The sequence below is a fragment of the Vanessa tameamea genome, chromosome 21 (assembly GCF_037043105.1).
Source record: "Vanessa tameamea isolate UH-Manoa-2023 chromosome 21, ilVanTame1 primary haplotype, whole genome shotgun sequence".
NCBI classification, from domain to species: domain Eukaryota; kingdom Metazoa; phylum Arthropoda; class Insecta; order Lepidoptera; family Nymphalidae; genus Vanessa; species Vanessa tameamea.
In genome coordinates, this window is record NC_087329.1 from 3,047,148 (window position 1) to 3,068,714 (window position 21,567).

The 21,567-nt window shown below is 30.7% G+C and overlaps 1 protein-coding gene across 1 annotated transcript in view; it reads left to right on the forward strand.

Moving 5' to 3' along the window:
* The first annotated feature begins 372 nt into the window (after window positions 1-372).
* The window catches only part of LOC113394122 (rho GTPase-activating protein 27-like), a 46,963-nt gene continuing 25,768 nt past the window's right edge, over window positions 373-21,567 (forward strand). Inside the window, exon 1 of the mRNA XM_026631321.2 lies at window positions 373-1,917. Coding sequence (XP_026487106.1) covers window positions 760-1,917 — 1,158 coding nt within the window. The 5' untranslated portion in view covers window positions 373-759. The remainder of the gene's footprint in view (window positions 1,918-21,567) is intronic.

A 21,567-nucleotide genomic window follows, 5' to 3' on the forward strand; every position in this document is an offset into this window, starting at 1 on the left:
TATAATAGTATGTTATTGTGTAATTTACAATTGATTGTAAAACGACGTATTACGTTACATTTAATATTGCAAATATTTTCTGTGCAAACATATGCCCGTTATTTACACGTTAGTGAAGCGAAGGTAGCCTTATGTCAACACAGATAAGAAAATATATATGAAAGCAGCGGGCCTCGGTTGGGGACGTATGAATTCATACTCTTAGATATGCGTACGTCCCGGCGCCTGTTTCATTTATCTAATGCACATTGCATTTGCTTTTAGTTTTTAGTGCGGTTACGCCACGCTCCGCTCCGCAACAGAAATAACGTGGAATATCGGTCACAGACTCTGCTCAGAATGAACGATTCGTATTAATTGTCGGACGGTACAGCACTATCGCGGCGGACGGGGCGCGCGCGGACGTACCGCTACATTTTTATATCGTCTCGAGGAAAAACGCGCGAACTAAATGTCACTTTGACATTTCGAAAAAAAAAAAACTGTGTTTTTTTTTTCTTTATACGCGCAACGATTAAGTTTGCGAATGTTTATCGGAGGTCAGAATGGGTATCACGGGATGTTTTCGTAACGTTTACATTAGGAAGAAATATCACGATAAGTAATCAGGCGAGTGCAAATGTCGCCGATATCGCGGACTGGTCTCGTAAGTTCAATTGTAACGCAGTAACGGTGCGGAGACGTGTTAAGGGACGAGCATTCGCGGAATCCCACGGTTGATTCATACACCGGTTATCGTGTTTTGCAGCGAACGGCAAAATGTGTGAGGTCACAAGTTGGATACCGCACGCCGTAGTGGAAACACTGCGCGACCGCTCCGCTCAGCCGGTAATCGCGTGGCTGACGACAATACGCGCTTCTATAGAAGAATACGACCCTCTCGTCGTCGTCAGACCTCCGTCCGTCATATCGGAGGACTCCGAGTCGGACTGTGCCTTCGACGAGATACTCTCCCAACTAGGCAAGGAAATATTCAAGCTAGATGAATACCAAAGAAATCTCGCGCCGTCAGAAAAAGAAGTTTCCCAAAGTATCCTCAATATCTTCGACGAGTGCTTGCAAGGAATAAACCAAACTAACTACGTCGAAACCGAAATTAAAGTTATTAGTGACCAAACAAAACAAGTGCCAAACGAAAACAGTGTGTCTGTAGACTGCAGTGCTTGTGATTCGGCTCTATCGGATGTCTCGTTTATGACAAGCACGCCAGCAACGAGTGCGAAGGTGACGGATGAAAAACGCAAATCTGCACCACCGGTACCGCCGCGAAAAGTAAGGATGAGGACTCCGTCGCCCTCGTACGATAACGTCGTGATAAAAGACAACACGGAATCGATAAACCAATCGGATAGCGATTCCGAGAGCACGTGCTGGAGCTACAAGGAGTGCAATGTTGATAATGCCGACCCTGAAGCGGTAAAGGAAGCCTACGCGGCCGTATGGTCCCACTCCAGCGGCTACCATAACTCGGACGAGATATTGCGTCGCGTATTGTCGCAGGCGCAGCATAGGGCGACAATATCGAGTTTGTCTTTCGATACGGCGAGCGATTTTTCGCCTCAGCCGTTCTCTGTTTATGCGTTACAAGAGGTGGGAGACAGGTGCGAGTCAGTCGGCGCTATGACACCGGACAAGCCGTGCGACGATGGCTACGAGCCGGTACGCGACGCTCTCACCGACGAGAATATTTACGAAGAAATTGAATACGGGTACAGTTATACGGACGAAGGGTGCTCCTGTGGCGGCAGTGTTGAGGTCGAGAGTTGTTCGATCAGTGCTAGTTCCGAGGGTGTAGGGAGGGAGAGTCCTCTGTACGCGAATTTGAGGGATCACGACGCGTATGCCGTCCCACCAGATGTGATATATTGGAAGAATCTGCTATTGGATCCGTTTTACAATGACGACGAAGAGGATGAGGTACGTTTAATATTTTATTTAAAATAAACATTAAGATAACATATACTTCAAATGTCAATCAACTCCTGACGCTTGATGTTTACTAAAGCTAAAAAAAAGTATTTTCATTTAAGTAAAATATTTTAATTCTTATTTAATAATTTCAATGAATATTCAAATGTTTTATTACAAAAGTAAAGATACTATTATTTTTATTAATTCTATTGATACATTTGTTGTTTATTATTATTTTGACTGTATATTCATAATAATTTTCGGTTTATCCCGTTGAGAAAATAATTTGTCTTGTTTATTCTTCGGAGTTATTTCAAAACCAAAATAACGTATTGTAGACTATAGTAGTCTTTCTGGTCATAATTCCTACCGAGAAGTATTGACAATTTAATTGATAAAAGTTCGCATGTTGTTTACCATACTTAAGCAGTTTAAAGTTTTATCAGTACATTCCAAACTTTATGAATAATTTCTAATAATTTTGATATATTTTAAAGGTATATTTAAAAGATTTATTTTGTGGTAATTATACTTTTTCTTATTTTAGTGTTATTATTATTAAATGTAATATATATATTTAATTGTTTTTTTTTTTGTTTTATTCTCTGTAAAATGTATTCGTAAAATATGATTGCATTGCGTAATTGATCTGTGTCATATGGTCATATTCAACAGTACAAGTAGGTAGATATAGAGTAAATATAATGAGTATATAAAAAAAAATTATAGGTATTCTATACTCAAATGTATTATAAATTCGATATAATTACATTCTCTCGTAATAACGATGACTCTATCAGTTTTTAAGTCTACTGTTTTATACGATAAATATGTATTATAAAAGCCTAGTTTAAATGTAGCTAGTCTAAAGTAGTTAACTTTTATAACCACAGATAAAAATAATTAAAATCACAAAGTAGGACAGCTAATAAAAAGGTAGTATAGAACCTTGATGCGCGTGCGCAATTCGACGTATAATCAATACATCGTTAAAGGAAATCACCACGACGCGTAATGGCCGCCAATTAATATTCACCTTTACATTGTCGCCAAAAACATATTTGGAACGCGTTTATAATAATCGTTATAAGCTTGTTCTCATGTATACAAATGTTTAATTACAAATTTATATCGTTAACATGCCGACAGACTGAAACTATTACATCAAGCAACAGGTTGTCTTCCTTTACTACGATTATATCAAAACCAAAATGAACTGTATTCATAGTATATAGATCTTCTTTCGCCCGCAGTTTAAACCGCGTTAGGGAGGGCGTCGGTATCAGGTTTTTTTTTTTTTTTATGGCATTGATTGGCGGTCGAGCATATGGGCCACCTGATGGTAAGTGGTCACCACCGCCCATAGACAAAGGCGCTGTAGGAAATATTAACCATTCCTTACATCACCTATGCGTCACCAACATTGGGAACTAAGATGTTATGTCCCATGTGCCTGTGATTACACTGGCTCACTCACCCTTCTAACCGGAACACAACAATACAGAGTACTGTTATTTGGCGGTAGAATATCTGATGAGTGGGTAGTACCTACCCAGACGGGCTTGCACAAAGCCCTACCACCAAGTAGAGAAGAGGTATAGAAAAGTAGCGTATATCCTTGCAGTTAAGCGTCATACTAAATTACGTCAAATTCGGTTCTAGTTTAGCCGTGAAACGTAACAGATAGAGAGATAGTTACTTTCGCATTTATAATATTAGTATAGACTCCTTCTCAAAGGTGCGCCCCGCCATCATGAATTAATCAAAATGATATTATCGACGTGCATAAGTATGACTGACGCGTACACTACAAAATGTTTAAGTGTGCGTCAGTAAATAAAGTGAATACAGCAAAAAAATACAAGATTATATTTGTTAACTTTGCAAATATATATTTTATTAAAACGTCGATAATTTAACGTAAAGCGCGCCCTTGTGAGTGGATCTGTATATGACGCAAAGTCTGCATCAAAATATGGATCGGCTTTTATTTAAAAATATTTTCTACTGATTATGCAAACATTTTAAAATTGTATGAACAAAATGTTAATATACTTTAGAGACATCAATTGTTTCTAAGGTTTTTATTTTGATTTGCCCATTAAAAAAATGTTTCTAAAATAAATTATATTAATCATAAATGTTTTTTTTTCTTAAATAAAGTACATACGAATTATCACTATCGGTTAAATAAAAAAAACCACAATTTTTAAAAGTTCTTATAATCCATTCCCAATTTTAATTATTTATATATAATCGTGTAATATGCAGAGGTAGCCCATTGCATGGGGAACGTGGATCGTAAAAAGAAGGTCGCGGGGTCAAATACGGCCAATCACCTCTTGATTTTCAAGTGTTATGTTTGAGTTTATAACGAATCTCTGTGAAGTGCAACGTGAGGTGCAACTGAGGGCCCATTCTACTAATTTATAACGTCTTTCGATCCAACTTTGTCCGAATCGCAACTCTATCGTTGTGTTAGCTGAATAGGATAATAGCTTAACAACGATTTGATTCAATTTCTTTGTGACAGTTTGTTAATAGAATTACATAATTTTTATAGAGAGCGCGTTTTGATATATGTTAATTTATTTCTGTAATCCTTTGTTTTGTTCTTAAATGAAAGTATTTTGACATATTCGAGGATTGTAGAGGGACTAATTGGTCAATTTCGGGTTATATGGTAAACTACCATTGACAAAAGAAATATTTGAAGTAAAAAGTTACGGCTTTTTAGTATTCTACTGCTGTGCTTTGGCCTCCTAAAGCCTTGTTAGGTTAAAGGATTAGGAGCTCTAAAGGGGGTTAGTGGATAAGATATATTAATTAATAAATATTTACATATAAAATTCAAGATCCTTGTTATTTTTACTAGTACATTAAGCTTTCGCTATAAATGTGAATTTATGTAATCATTTTAAGGATCAATTGTTTTTTATTTCATAATAAACAAATTGAATATACTGATATGATTGTTCGTAATGTTTATTATGATGAGTGCGTATTAGTGAATTGCAATTAAAGTATTTTGTAGATACACCATTAACTTAATCTACTTATTAAGTTAAAAAGGATAAAATATAAGACCTTTTTGTTGATTATTCGAGATAATATTTAAAACGTGTAGACATGCTCATCGTAAAGTTAATATTAAAATATTCTTTATTCAAGTAGGCTCTTATAAAAACTTGTTGCAATAATGTTACAGCTTAAAATTAAATTTAAAGACGCCCCCGGTTCGGAATGTAGATTCTACAAAGCATATTGCAACGACATACATAAACATTGCACTAACTTAAACAAAAATATGATATATTTCATTACAAAAAAAAAGAGAATTAATTTAAGCGACCTATTCATTTAAAAAAAACTTTCCTATGTCAATATTGTCAATTTTTGTATAAAATTCGAATTGACAAGATACGCTTTGAGATCTCTTAGCTGTGGTACGTGGTCCATGTTCCATCCGTTAATGTTTATAGTTTATTGATTGCTCTTGAAGAATAACATAAATGAGTCATTAATTTAAAACGTAATGACGTTATTAACAGTGATTTCATTATGAGTAATTTTGTTTATATACTAATTATATCGCGACGTAGACAAAAACTAAATTATCTTCCTAATAAGCATTAAGCAATAAGCACTTTAATAAACTTATATAATTTTTTATAATATGTTAATAACTAAATGTTTATTTAAGAAGTATTTTCATATTTTCGTTATGCAGGACAGATAAACGGGCTCAACCTTAAATATATTTCATACACAATTTGTGGGAAGAATATTATTACAATTTAAGCTGATATTTTTTTTTTATATTATAGGGGGCAAACGATGCACCTTAACTTAACAGATTTTTCTATTAATCCTAATATGTCGTAAGATATATGTAAAACTAATAGACGAAGACCGTTATCGGTCTTTTTTGGTAGACTCTACGTTCTGAACCGGTGGTATCTTCAAATTAAAATTAACCTTGTAAAATAAAGATTTTATTATATATATATTTAAAAACATTGAAAAAGCGTTTTATATCGACATACGAGTATAATCAAAACAATCGCAACGAAATTATACTTTATTGTAAATGGCTCTTGTGAATAATTTGGAATCATCATTTTACGTGATGAAATTAAATGTAAAACTACCACCGGCAATGTAGATTTTACCGAGAAGAACCGGCAAGGAATTCAATATTTAATCTCTTCCGACAATCAGTTACATAACAGTATAGATAGATTGATACATAGATCTCAAGGAGTAACTCTGTTTCTGATGAACTCGAAGAGATGCGAGAATTTGTTTTTTTTTCTTTTTATTTGTGCCGAGTGGGCACAGATTGCGAGAATTTGTATTGTTTTATAAAATAAAATGACATATGTCACAGTTACCGTTAGTATACGTTTTTTTACAGGCTTCGATTTATCTTCATGTGTTAATGTGCGTGTGTGTTAAAATGTTGCAACTATAATTAGATTAATTTGTAGCGACAATACAATCAATTAAAACATATATTATTATACCTCCTTATTTCTTTTTATTTATTTTTAATTCGATGAAGAATTTATTTTTATTAAGGAATATAAGCAAATAGCAAAATGTTATGCAAGTGTTATAATGTCAATATAAAGTTAAAATATAAATTAAACAAAAACTAACAAATAACAAGAAATTTTATTATAAATAGAGATTAAATTTTTAGGTAAATTTTTTATTGATGAAATTTGATATGAACCAATTCAAAGCCCAAGGAAGGACATACCTACTTACTAACTTAGCTACTTTTATCACCTGACAACCCACCCCTAAAACGCGAGCGAAGGTGCGGGCGATAGCGTTTATTTATAGATTTCTGAACGTTTGTCGGGTTTTTCTCGTACAGTATAAACAAATAACAACGTTGAACTAACGGAAAATAGAATGACCCGGAAAATAAGTTAATTATAAACCAAGTTCAGACTAATTTATTTTATAAAGTATTTTGTTGTTTAGTTGACCTAAGCTGGATTTAAAAGCACAGTTATGTATAGAAAAGAAGAATAATCTATATTTATATACTAATATTATAAATACGAAAGTGACTGTCTGTGAAAAAAAAATTGATGACATTTGCTATGAATCAAGTTTGAACTTAAAGGAAGTACATAACCTTAACGACCCCTAAAACGTGAGCTAAGCCGTGACCGTCAACAAGTACATATATATATATATATATATATATATATATAAATAATCGTTTAACTAATAAATTTGTTAATTAGCTTAACATTTTCTAACTTCAGTAGTTTATTTTTCGTATATCCTCCTTTTGAAATTATTTCGGTGATTACGATAGTTCATAAATTTTATTACATATAAAATAATACAACTGTTCGTCTTTACATACCTGCCTCACATTTCTGATAAGGAATTACCGTAAAAATATTTCTTTTGACGAGATACTATTGTTTGGTAATTATGTTAATCCTCAAACAATGAAACTTAACGATAACGTTTTTAAAACTATAATAATAAACGTATTATATTTATTTTTACTGGAACTCTTGTTATTTATTTTTAATCTGTAAAAAAATCTACAAAAAACTGCTCAGTGTTATTTTTAAATGAGGATTATAGTACATACTTGTTTTTGAATAAAGAATATCCGTGTGTTCTAATAGCTGTATTTTGATTTAGTATAAGAATGAATCCTCGTTTTGTTCGTCAAATTCGTTACATTTGGAACTTTCGCGAAGGTTTCTGGGCCAGTACCATTAGTATACAATAGATTTAAGACGTATCGCATATTTTTTTACAAAATTATTTTAATAGACCTTGCACTACATGGGTATAGCTAGTATAATACGACTATATTGAATACATACTAATTCTAACAACGTAATTCTACTTACTACTATTACAAACATTTTTCGTATAAAAAATTATATTAATTGAAAATTAGGCAATATTTTTTTACGGTATATGTATATAATTTAATTTATATTATGTAAAGTGGAAGTAATAGCAGATTTAAATTTTGTGTGAACATCATTTTGTTAAAAATGAAACGTCAAGAATGTCTTATTAAAAATAAATTCACAATTTCTTACGTCAGAATGGATTATTCGTTTCAATAGAATAGAAAATGAACATTAAACTCAAGAAAAATTAAAACAGTTTAAAATATCTTGCGCAATCGATTTTCAACAGATAAAAAATCTCAATCGTGTAATTTTTTATCTGTTACTTAAATTGCAAAGTGACGTGTAATTATAAAACAAGATAATTATTGAAAAAATATATCTAAACACGTAAAAGCAGTTCGTAACGTATTAAGTAACTTTATTGGCTATCACGCAATTAAGTTCAATTCTAGTTTTCAGAAATATTTTAGAAACTCGATTGAATAGTTAATGACTTGAATTAGTGAACATAATTCGGTCTTTAACAATATCGTTCTGTATACAAGAATATCAAATTCACGCTAGTCACGTAATAGTCTAAATTTAAAGCAGGTGAAACCGCGAAGCGAACTTATATGATATTATTGTTATGTAGTCGTACTTAAACCTTCTCTGAAATCCCATGAATTTTTTGTTATAAGTTTTATGTATATTGATAGTTTTTTTTTTCAGTTAGCTATCACAAAAAAGACGCCTTTATTTGTGATTTGTATTTTTTTATAGATAACTTTTAATTTTTTTTGTTTTATTATTATAAATCAAGTATAAACAAAAATGTAGATATATATATAGTATAATAAAGATATATATGTAGGTATATATATATAAAATATAAAAAATAAACGACTGCATCTCAAAGTTTTACGACATAAAAAATATTTGATATAATATTTTTAATAAACAGTTATAGCATTTGACCTGAACCCAATAAATCAATTTATTTTATCGACGTAATAATTTAAGATAAGGGGAAAAAAATACAATTACGTCTTTTTATAATAATTTATCTGTGAAACAGAGAGATAACGGTTATGGGTTATAATGAATTATTGTTGACGGAAAATTATAAAAGACCTTGGATATATTTATGATGTTATTTAAAGTTAAATAGCTTGTACCTTTATTGTGACTTTAACTTAATACAATACATGAATACAGATAAATAATATTTTTTACAACTTTACAAATAATTTATAATTTCCTTTTGATGGAATTCGCTTTAATTTTACCAATAATTTTCTGTACCTATTTTGGGAATGGATAAATAACTTCTTTGAATTAATTTATTAGGACCTATATAAGATTTATATACCAAAATCAATAAATTACATTTTACTAGAGAACCCTGAAACTCTCGATGTTATGGTAATAGCTGTTTTATATTCATGAAAAAAATCAGTTCACAATGCATTGATGATACCAACCAGTTATTTGTAATGCTGATGAGTTAGAAATGTGGTTGAGTGGACTGGTTGCAAAAAAATAAATGAGTAACTTCTTGACTGGGTTCCGTGGAAAATAAACAACATTTTTATGCTAATTGAATGCAGTTAGTTTATTTACATACATATATCCTGTTTAGACGGTCTGTTTTTTATTGGAATTATATGTGTAAGGTATTTTTTCATTTCTTGTTTTTAAAACTGTTTAAATAACTGAGCAAAGAATGTTATTAAAAATGCTCAGTTATTAAAAATTCGTTTGACCTAGCTAGAGAAACCTGACCAGCACCTTTAGGAATGTCAGATGAATAGACGTTGAGAACTACTAAATTTTATTTCGTGCAGATAGAAAGAGTACACATGGCACTTTGTGCTAAAGCACAAGGACAAGTAAATAGTTATGAATAGTGCTTGTGTAAAATGTATATTAAACTAACTACATTTTTTTATACTTAAAATCATATCACCCGTTTTAATTGTGTTTGTTTTAAGTCTAGACGTGAAGCGTCTATCAGTACAAAATTTAGCAAAATCATTTTCTCTCCTAATGATATATCGATTCGAAGATCTTCAGATTGCTGTGTCGTTAAAATTCTAAGCTGTGTATTGAAATAAAAAAGTTAAGGTTCCATTTTCACGTTCCAACTTCAAACGGATGTAATTCGGTCATTCTGAAATTTTGTGATTGCAGAATAAACATAAAAATTACTTAAAATTCTCGGCTTTTCTCCACTATAATATATATGAGGTTTTCATGGGTACGCCACTGAGAGGTCTCGGGTTCGATTTCCGGCCGAGTTGATGTAGAAAAAGTTCATTAGTTTCTATGTTCTTTTTGGTCTGGTGTTTGTGGTACCGTCGTTACTTCTGATTTACATGACACAAGTGCTTTAGCTACATACATTGGGATCAGAGTAGTGTATGTGATGTTGTCCAATATTTATTTATTTATAACCGTCCATTTGAATCTGTTATTTATGAAAACCGTATTAAAATAATTTGCGTAGTTTAATAATATTAGCGTACATACGGTGAGAGAGACTTGGTTTTGTATTAAGTACAGATACAAACAAAATTATTTAATATAGTTTAACTGAAGTTAGTTCGTTCCGCTCACAATATTTCTGACTTATCATGTTATGTTAAATGGTTTTATGTTTATGACACCAGCGACCAGATGAAAATCACGCAGGGTCGGATTATACATAGACGAAATAGGAACTGAAATAAAATAAACAGGGCTATTGGAAATTAGTGGGCTGTTACTAGCACTGTTGGATATGTTTCTGTCATTTCACAAGATATTTAATGTATTCCGCCAGTTAAATACAAGTTTTTATTTCTTCTTTGTAAAATTTCATATTATTTTTTTATAGAAATAACAAATATATATATGACTCCTATATCGAATTGAAGTTTATCAATCGACTCGATCGACCGATTTAAATCGACTCGTGTAAACGGCTATTTTTTTTTAAGTTGATTGCTTGTATAAGTTTTTGAAAAAAATTGTATTATAATGTATCAGGATTTTAATTTAATTGTATTCTTATAAAAACATAAGGTTTAGGTGTGTCCAGAAAATGAAGCGTTTAGAAATTTAATTTAATTTATTTATGTATATTTTTATGTGACTCTGAGAATTCATTGTCTCTACAGGGCTCGATCCGCCCCTGTAAAGAAGATAAGGTTAGTATGTCTGTTAAAACGCAATTACGTATGTATCGGTTTCATTTGATTTGGTTACTTTATTAATCAACAATAAAAAAATTGTTTGATCAAAAAAAAAAGTTGGCCAAAGAATGATGCTTGGAATAAATCCAATTCAATTAATGTATACTGAACCCAACAGAAACAGATAAATCAAAATCGGTTCATAAACAAAAAGGAGTAAGAATCTTTTCCCTTGCCGAAGGCGATGAAGTATTTATTATTCGCTTATCGCAATTATTGCAGTAGACCCAAACGTTGGTACGTTGGTAAGAGTGACACATCTTCGTCCATTCTGACCCTTTTTTTTATAATATCGGTAGGCGAACGAGGATATCCACCTAGGTCACCTGATTGTAAATGGTCACTACAATGGCGCTGTAAGAAATATTAACCATTCCTTACATCACCAATGCGCCACCAACCTCGGGAAATACGATGTTATGTCCCTTGTGCCTGTAGTTACACTGGCTCACTCACCCTTCAAACCGGAACACAACAATACTGAGTACTGTTGTTTGGCGGTAGAATATCTGATGAGTGGGTGGTACCCAGACGGGCTTGCACGAAGCCCTACCAACAAGTAAAATGCCTTGCAAAATGCCTCTTATTATGTAACTAACTTACCCACCAAACGGAGAGTTTGACCTTTCCTTTATAGCGGAATTTGTTGGCGATAGTATTACAGTGAAACGTTTAACATACAAACATTCACATGAGACATTAGCTTACCGAATTCATGGAAGTAACTTAAGCCAGTTAAACATTAAACTAATACATTTTAGATAGTAAGGGAAATATGTACAAACGTACGAAATTAGTAATTAATAAAGTATTTATTTATGTTGTTACAATTATTATTACGTTTTTTTTTTTTTTGGGACTTATATTGTTATGCAAACAATAATACTATCATTGTTTTTAATTCTTTATTTAAACCTTTACAACTTTTTTTTTTAGATTTATATTTTGAACGAAAAATAAAACTGTTTATTAAATCAATATTCTTACAGTTTCGATACTTAAGATGTTTGAAAGTTGAAGACAACTTTAATCAGTTGTTCGACTCATGATGCGAAACGTCATGGCGTCCTTTACGATTGAAAACCACTTTCCTTATATTCGGCATTAATTTTATTATTATACTCTTGTTAGTTCATGGAATTAAAATACCTTTGCAACGTTATGCTAACTAACTATTAAAGATATTTTCTCGTCTTTATCGTTGTAAAGATAATTGAGATCATTTTAAAGTAATTGGTCTTTTTTTTTTTAATAAATTCGTACGCTTAATTTTATATATTTCATATATGTATGCACTTTTGGATTTTCCAATGTTTTTTACTTTTCGTTTTAGATTTAATATATAATTAAAATGCTGCACGTGTCGTTCAAGCGTGTTTATGTTACGTTGCGCCCACGTGTATACCATAAAGATTATCTCTACATTGATAAGTATACTTGCGGTACACACTTCAATCAGTTATACAAATATTAAAGGGAGGAGTATTTTTATACGGTTCCGTGATACGGACAAATCATTTGTAATTGTTGTTGTTGTAAATATTTTAAAAACACACGAATAATCATACAAGGAGTGACTTAAACAGTTATAACAAAAAACATGTATGTACTAAGGAGGATTTAAAAAAAAAGAGATAATATGTAATTCGATACTCTTTCCCTAGCTACCGGTAAAACATGAATGTTTAAGGATATAAACTTATGAAAAAAACATGTTATTTTCAGGCCAGAAACCTTCTTATTCTCAAATATTTGATTTATGAAGAAATATTATATTATAATGTTCAATAAAATTCTACACATATTATTTGTACCAAAATAAGGAATAGAATTTAAGTGTAAGAATTCCGACTTCCTTACCTATTAGCGTAGCTCTGTGATTGTTTATCTGTGAAAATTATGACGGACAACCTTTTTTTTATATAAACTCTTTTTGTAAACAATAAAAAATTAAATTGATAAAGTAGAGCTTGTAACGAGACAAAAGTATTTAAAAATATGAGGAAAAATCCACAAATCGTGATTAACTTTTTAACAGATGTCGAAATACAAATACTTAATGTCAACACTTAATTAAAAATATAAGATTTAGTTCGACGATAATTTATTTATAAGTGCATGTGCACATTTGCACAGCACATGCCGTCTCCATGATCACTGATTAGTGTCTGGAGGGTTTTTTATTAACGTATTTTCGACTTCCTTTCTGCAAATAATATAATGTAACTTGCTTAAGCGAGTAAACCAAATTAAGGTTTAAACAAATACCTTAATAATAACAATAATTTTAGAATGCTGTTTATTATCTGTGATATTAAAAAGGAGAGCTTGCTTCTGGCAAAAATAATCAACATTAATTATAGGTACTCTATATTAAAAATTAAAAACACTTCGATCAATCTTTGAATATAAATTTGAATTTAAATAAATTATTATGAACAATGTCGACAGTCACGTAGTCAGAACAGACAGACAGACGCCCAGGTAAGCTGCAATTCCTAACCTCCATTTAGTGTCTATATAAGGTAAACTATTGTACCTTGAATACCCCACACGCCTGCCTAGATTACATAATTAGCACCTGCTTAGTAATCTAACACCTTAACTTTGTTAATAAATTCGTTTCATTGTTATAATTTCTTCACTTCTTTTAAAAAAAAACTTAAATATTTTCTTTTTTGCAAGTGGTAACATTTTTCCGAACTTATTTAAATATACAATCACTCTCAATTATCTTTTAATTTGATTTATTCGCTAAACGAATGAATGAAAACATATTCGAGTAGTTTTAATTTAGAAAAACTTCAAAAATAATTTTCCTTTGATAATCTAACCTAATTATTTTTTTCTGAAATGGCGCGTAAACTTTTGGCGGCCATTTTGGAATTCAATCTCTTTTAGTGTGTTAGAAAGTGTCGATAATAAACTGCGGTTAACTGGCATCCAATAAAACTGACCTAAATTTACCTTTTACTGATCTTTTTATATTTCGGTTTATAGACCATCAGATTACTGCAACTTTTATAGATTCAATAGCGATTACGTAGATTTTACAGTTATCACGTGGGATCCATACCAATCATTTTTGTTTGTTCATCACTAAAGGGGTTAAGTTTAAAAAAGAATAAGCCCATTGAACTATAAACGTTTAAAGATACGTCATCAAATTCAATTAAATTTTAAACCTTAAAAATTGGTTCAAACTAGGGTATTACTAAGTTTCCATATGACATTTGTGTAAACTATTCATTTAGTGAGAAAACTGTCATAATTTGCAAATCTACTTCATTTGTATCCACCAACTCGCATTGGAGCAGCGTGGAACTGAACTGAACTGAACAGCGTCTCTTTAAATACAGAGGAGACTTCAGTCCAGTAGCGAGACACTTAAGTAATATTGAGAAAATAATGTTGAATGTCGAATACATTCAACATTTTTTTCCTGTATATTTAAAATTCATAAGTAATAATAAATTCGTTCTCAACGCTTCGTTATTTGAAATTTCATAATTTGTAATTTTAACAAAAGGTTGAGCGTGTGAATTTTATAACAATGGCGATCGTATTATGATTATACATCATCCACAATCTCTCCGTTATACAAGACTTTTCATTTCATTGTTTACAACTGGACATCTTGTAGAATAATGCTAACATTGTCAATTATGTTCTTTATTCAAATTTTATGTATTTGCCAATGTCAAAATCTTTAATAAAACAAAGGATTATTGATTAATACTGCTGTCATTTTTCACAAATAATTTAAAAATAAAACGCAATTCTTTTTAAGAATTAATTATGAAAACAATAAACTAGTGTCTTAAAGTTTATTAACATAATAATTATTAACATCAAAGCATTAATGATATAAAAATGAAAATTAAATTAATAGTTACTGTACAAGTTATGAACGCGTGGAATGGTGGCAACAATGTTAGCAGCATTTCCCCGTTGAATAACAATTCCGATCTTCTGAAAATGACCCAGCCCTCCTGCCATCAATGGAGGCAAGGCGAGGTTATACTTTTAATTAAGGTTGTTGCACCACTCCAAGGTCCAATGGTGTTTCAGCCGTAACAAAGATTATTTTAGATATCGACCAATAATGACGTGTCAATTAAAAGTCGAAGCTGTTTATTTGTCTTTATTCCCCCTGGTATTGGTAAAGGCTATATGACATTAACTTGTTTAATGAGTTATTGACAAATAACTGTCACCGTCGCCTCCGAAAGAAATATCAGTATTTATTGTCTGCGTATCAATGGCTGTGTTTATAAATAAATAAAAAACGAGCCGTGTCTTGGGACACCCGGTTGGAACGACATTGATAACGATGTTTACTTCGCTATATATAATGTATTGAGTAACATACACAATTAAATATATTAACAATTTTTAGGTCAATTTTAAGCCGCGTAAAAGAACTTCGTTCCAATAAACATGGAAAATGTGTAAATCTTATTAAAACAAGTTAAAAAAAAACGAAAATTATCATAACTTTAATCTAAATGTCTATTTTTAGTAGAGTATTCTAAGTAATGTTTATTAGAAATTCAAACAATGAATATTTATTTAGGTCATTTTGTGAAGTACTATGACACATGGTCCTATAAACCGTTTAAAATACATTTATATTACATGTATAACATTGTGTATGAGCTCTTATGTGTTTTGTAATATATATAATCAAGAACATGATCGACGTATTTGTCACGTCAATATGCTTAAAGGGGGTCGGGGGGGGGGATGTGTTCGCTTGTTAATGCGAGTGTAGCTTATATATTCATAGAATATAAACGAAAACCTTCTTCGAAAAACGCGGCGTCTACTGTTATATACTCTTTGTATTGGTTTAGTTATTTTTCAATGAAGTAAGAAATTTTGGATTTCTGGAAGAAATGATTTAGCTACAGAACTACCCGTTGTACAACACATCAAATATTTTGATATATTGTTGTTTTTATTTTAAATATTTTTTTGTACTAATATTTCTGTATATTATGTTTCTAGTGTACAATAAAGTACAAACAAACAACTTACAATTTTACAAATATAAGTAGATTAGTTAAAGAAGATTGTAAGTGAAAAATTAAGTTTCAATGTAAAACTGCAAAACGTATTTTTATTTAAGTTAAATATGTAAATATATATCAGCAGTAACTTTTGTTACTTTAATTTGGATACACTTGAAATCTGTCTGTAAAGGATCGTTATCGGTGATTATGGCCTCTGTATGCAATTTTTTTTTGTATCACTTGTATTTTATCAATCGAGCACTGTAAAGGTTTTATCTATATATCAATTAATCTGTCCTCGAATATTTATACAATTTTTATTCTTGGCAACACTAACGACAACGTTATTGTAATGAAAATATATAACTCTTATGAAGTTTCTCTACTAAATTATAAGCGCATTAGATATTTTTAAAATGCCTGCATATTGTTAACAGTAAGTAGCTTAGTATTTGGATATTCACCTAAGGTACCTACGTATTCAGGCAACGTACTCGTTTGTGAATGTGATATTAGTCATATCACATAAAATTCTTAATACCTTTTTTTTAATTATTAACATAAGTACTAACATTTTGAACAAATTACAACTCAATCGATTGGTGCTTGTTAAAATTAATTGCAACCGACGCTGTTTCACGCATATAAAACAGAAAAACTAAAAATAATTATCCCGAAAATTAATCCATACGATTAATATAGATTAAATAAAATATTATATGAATAGATTTGACAATGGCTTGGCAGTTGAATGGGCACGAATTTTAAAGATAACGATTCTGATTCCGATTTTGATAAAATGGTACGATTAGTAAGAATATAATTTTAATTGCTTTGATTCTTATAAGTCTTATATATATAACTTATATCTTTCATACCATTAACTGCCGTTGTTTTCTAATATAATACCATAAAGAAAATATTACCATATGGTGGATGTTTAATCTGTGCACGTAAATATTATCTGTGGCACGCGTCATGTCTTTTAAAAATAGAACTTCCTGTAACTATAATAATTTAAGACACGCTATCTTTACAGTTGTTACTCGATAAAGAGTATTTTAAATTTGTAACATTTTTTTTGTTTCGAAATTCCTAAATTGCATTTTGTGTGAAGGTGAGGGCTTAATATTATGAGAAAGATAATGAGTTACTAGTAAAGTCAAAACAATATTAAAATTGTAATAATATAAATTTCCTACGATTACTTTAGTTTAGATTCTAAGTGTCGCCGTAAATACAAACAGATAAAAAACAAGCGATATTGAGCGTCTGTTCGGCGCCCAGCATTATGACCTCAATGGTGACATCATTTATAAAACCAAGATTAATAAATAATTATTGCAAGCAACACAATCCCGTGAGTCATTTATTGCAGCGATAAAAAATGTAACTTTATACTTTGTTCGTCTATTTGTTCCCTCATAAGGACTTAACTAAAAATCTTTATAAATTACTAGAGATTGGCCTTTTTTTGATTTCGCCTGACTATCTCGTTGTTGTAGTTTACGCTACAAATGCCGAGCTTTCATTCCAAATCGAGTCGACAAAAAGTTATAGTTGTAGACGATCGGAGTTTGAAAGTTCGTGTTTCCCATCGGATTATGGAATGGGGGAACACAGAATATCTTTGCGCTCATACTTAAACTATAATAACTCTTGCCCAGTTGGTTAGTCTATCCTCATGGTTTTCTTAGGCGGACAGGCAACTTACCTACCTCATGGTAAGTGGCCATAGAAATTGGTGCCGTATGAAGGTATTTTTTATAAATCCTAACTAATATTATAATGGCTACGATGTATTAATGAAATCCCACATACTTCGAATAAGTTCTACGTCGTCTTTATTCCAGTTAAAAGATTAAACGTTAAACTTTGACATTCGGATTGTCTTATCAAACAATTAGTCATTTTAATTGAACATCAAATAAGTGGGCGGAAAACCGCCTACTCAGTTATTTAAAATTTTATATTTAAAAAATATTTTAATAGCCAAACTTTGATGATTTCAAAGTTTGTTTCACTAATAAATATACATATAGTATGTTATTGTTTATAATGTTCCTTGTAAAGTCTAAATTAATCGACGGTTGATAGTTATTAGTAAAAGTTATTTCGATACGGTAAGATTTCAATTTCCTACGTGACATTGTTAAAAACTTCGTAATGAAAAATCAACGAACATTAAAAAAATAAAGTGAAAAAAAAAAAAAACAATTCGACTTCAAATTTGGAATTGAGTTTTAAATTACAAAATAAAACAAATGACGTTAACTAGTACGCGTTTTTTACGTGCACGAACGAACTTTAAAACTTTTCCCGTTGTTAACAGGCACAGAGAGGATAAAATGTATTTTTACGAATGTAAATAATCAAAGTAGTTCCTAAATTTAATAGAAATAGCATACCTATTTTTTATTTATATCTCGAAATAAATTTTCAAAGCTGAGAAAATAACATTGGCCAACCATTGGCTACTTTTTACGCACACTAGTAAAGTAATATGACGTTTAACGAGTGTCAAGCGTAGTTGCGTGCACACCAAGGTAAGAAAGTGGACTTGTTTGTTTGAGCTCTCGTCTAGTGCGACTACGAAATATATATAAAATAATTTAACCATAACTTGTAAAGATCAACTTAATTAATGGGAATAGTTGTAATTGATATATCACATAGGGTATTAATTTGACCTATACAGAAATGAGACAAGACATTTTAAATTTAACAAGCCGAATTTTAAAACAGCGAATTATTAAAGTAATATAAAAAAATATTCAAATATTCTGTAGAAATAAGGTGCGTGTACTTATTACGTACGTACGTTCGCGCGTTTAAAGTAAAATTTATTCATAGTAAAAGTTTGATAGTTAACTGTAAATTAGTTTACTAATGGTTTTCTTCCGTACATATACATATATATCTTTGATGAGCGAACATATAGGTGGGTATATGTTTCGCTGTCTTTCAGAACGTAACTTTTTTGTATAATTTTTCGACACATTTTCCATTCAACTGCAAAATTTTGTCCTCAAAAAAGTATTTTTCATGAAGTTTGACTTACCACGTGTACTTGCTTATTCAGACGAGACTTTTTTCAACTTAGCAAGAATTTTTGGTGTAAAATGTATTAAACGAAAGTAAAAAATAATAAGAAATAATTTCAATGGTGTATTACATTTTACCTAAAAGAAGATTTGAATAAATAAAGTAAAAAAAAAAATTCACGCCTTGATTTGATCAAAATTCAAAATGGCGAATGTTGAAACGCAATTTACCTTCGCAACGGTACATTAACTTCGTTGTATGGTAATTAGTTTTCCAACTAGAAATTGTGTGTTTAATATGTACGGAAAGAATTGTAACACACTCAATAAATTCTACATATTATCATAATATTGCAAAGTATGTCTGTCTACTGTTGTTTTGTTAATATATAAATATATAATCGTTATAACTTTCGAGCGTATTCAATATAATTTTTGAAGATACATCTTTAGGCGTGTTATGACAAATTATGAGAACCATTTTTATGTTGCGCGCGCTCAGATGTTTCTCGCTGCCGGTAATTAATGATTACGCCGAACGACTAGAATATCTCACCTCTTTGTTAAAGTGTTAGTCTTTTAAATCTTATATTATTGATTGATTTAATGATATCCTCTAGATCGAATCACAAAAGTCCACCCAATTCAAATACTCAAACTATTCAGCAAGCATAGTCAACTTCGGAGGATTATATTAATTAAATTTGTGTGCGAACAAAGGTGCATACGGTAATCCTTAATATTTATGGAACGCAAAGCCGAAACGACCGATGAGAGTTCAGGGGCAGGATCGCCTACTTGACGTGTTTTATGAGATACGTTAACAGCGCCAACCTCCAAACGTCGAGTTGTTATTACGACCTTTTTGACTGCAAACTTATTACCTTTTTTTTTTTAATTCTATTTTTTTAAATCTGACATAATCCTAGGACCTCGAGACCTGCGTAGACCAACGAGCAACGATCGACAAGCTTTCATTTGAAATTAATATTTTAAAATAATTATAAACGTATATACTTATAGCAGTTACACTACTTTTATACCAATTATACCAATTCATCATTATTTTATTTTTTTTTAAATTATGTTTTTGCCAAGCTGCAGTTGTACATTTTATGCCAACTAGTTTTACTATAAAAATCTCAAGTCAACAAGTCCGAGGCGTTGTTATTCGACTAAAAAGGTATTAATTGATTTGTTCATTAAAATTGTAATATAGATGTAGATATTTATAATAATACTATTATTTGACAAACTAAAAATTAGCCATACAAAATATTAATAATTTGAACTTATTGTTATCTGTACATATTATTTAATTTTAAAAATGTAATCGTTCGGAAATTCCTACGTGTTTGTTATACATGTTTTAAAACGTAATCGTGACGTCATGATATTTGAACATACTATCGTTTCGACTCGATGCCTTTAAATAGTGGTCGACTATTGGTTAAAATTCAGTATACAAAAACACTATATTTTGCAATACTTTTTTATTTACATGAGAATGATTTACATTAAAGCCTTAATCATAAACAAATACAATTAAAATAGTTACTGTACAAATCGTCGTTAAATAGTGGAACGTATGTTAGCAGCATTTCCACGTTGAATCGCATTTTCGATCGAATCGATCTTCTGAAAATAACCCATGCTTCCTGTCAACAGACATTTTATAATTAAGTATAGTACATATAACTTAATGATCAAATTATAAATGATGTACCAATAACTTATAAAATCGTTAAAAAAAATCAAGTCAATATATTACTAATAAATTGACATTACTCATAGTTGTTGTAAGATAGTGTTAAGATAAACAGATTTCTCTCTTTCAGTCGTCAATGATTTGATATTTGAAAGAAGAAGACAGCATTGTTTACGGATTGGTAAATCCGTGATTCTTTAAATTTTTTTTTTTAATAACATTCGATTGTGATTTTCTTATTAGACTTTAAATTATTTATGAATTACTATTTACGTATTACGGAACGTGTTCGAACCCATCTGTGACGTCATTTGACCTAGTCAAGATCGTCGAACCGTAAATAACCTAATAGTTATTGTTGGATGAGCTTTATAACATTCTAATGCATGAATGAATTTTAAGTGATAAACGATATATGAAGTGAATACTGATTCATTCGATTGATTCTGTAAGAAATCACATCGTATCTCACTCGTGAAATAATGACAACCGCCTTACTGTGATACGCCATTTTGATATGCGTATCCTATAAATTTTATAATTATTAAAATATATATAAATATCCCAGCTGTGAATCACAATTTCTTTAAATTTACTTAATTTTTTTTTGACGACACAAGCTTGAATTTCATGTTATATGAAATTAATTGGTTTGATTTATCGCTAACTATTATTTTATTCTTAGGGTTTTCTGTCAAGAAAATCTCAAAAGTTGGAAGTTTACACTCTCGTTAATAGATTAATATCTCTTGCGATTGTTTGATAATA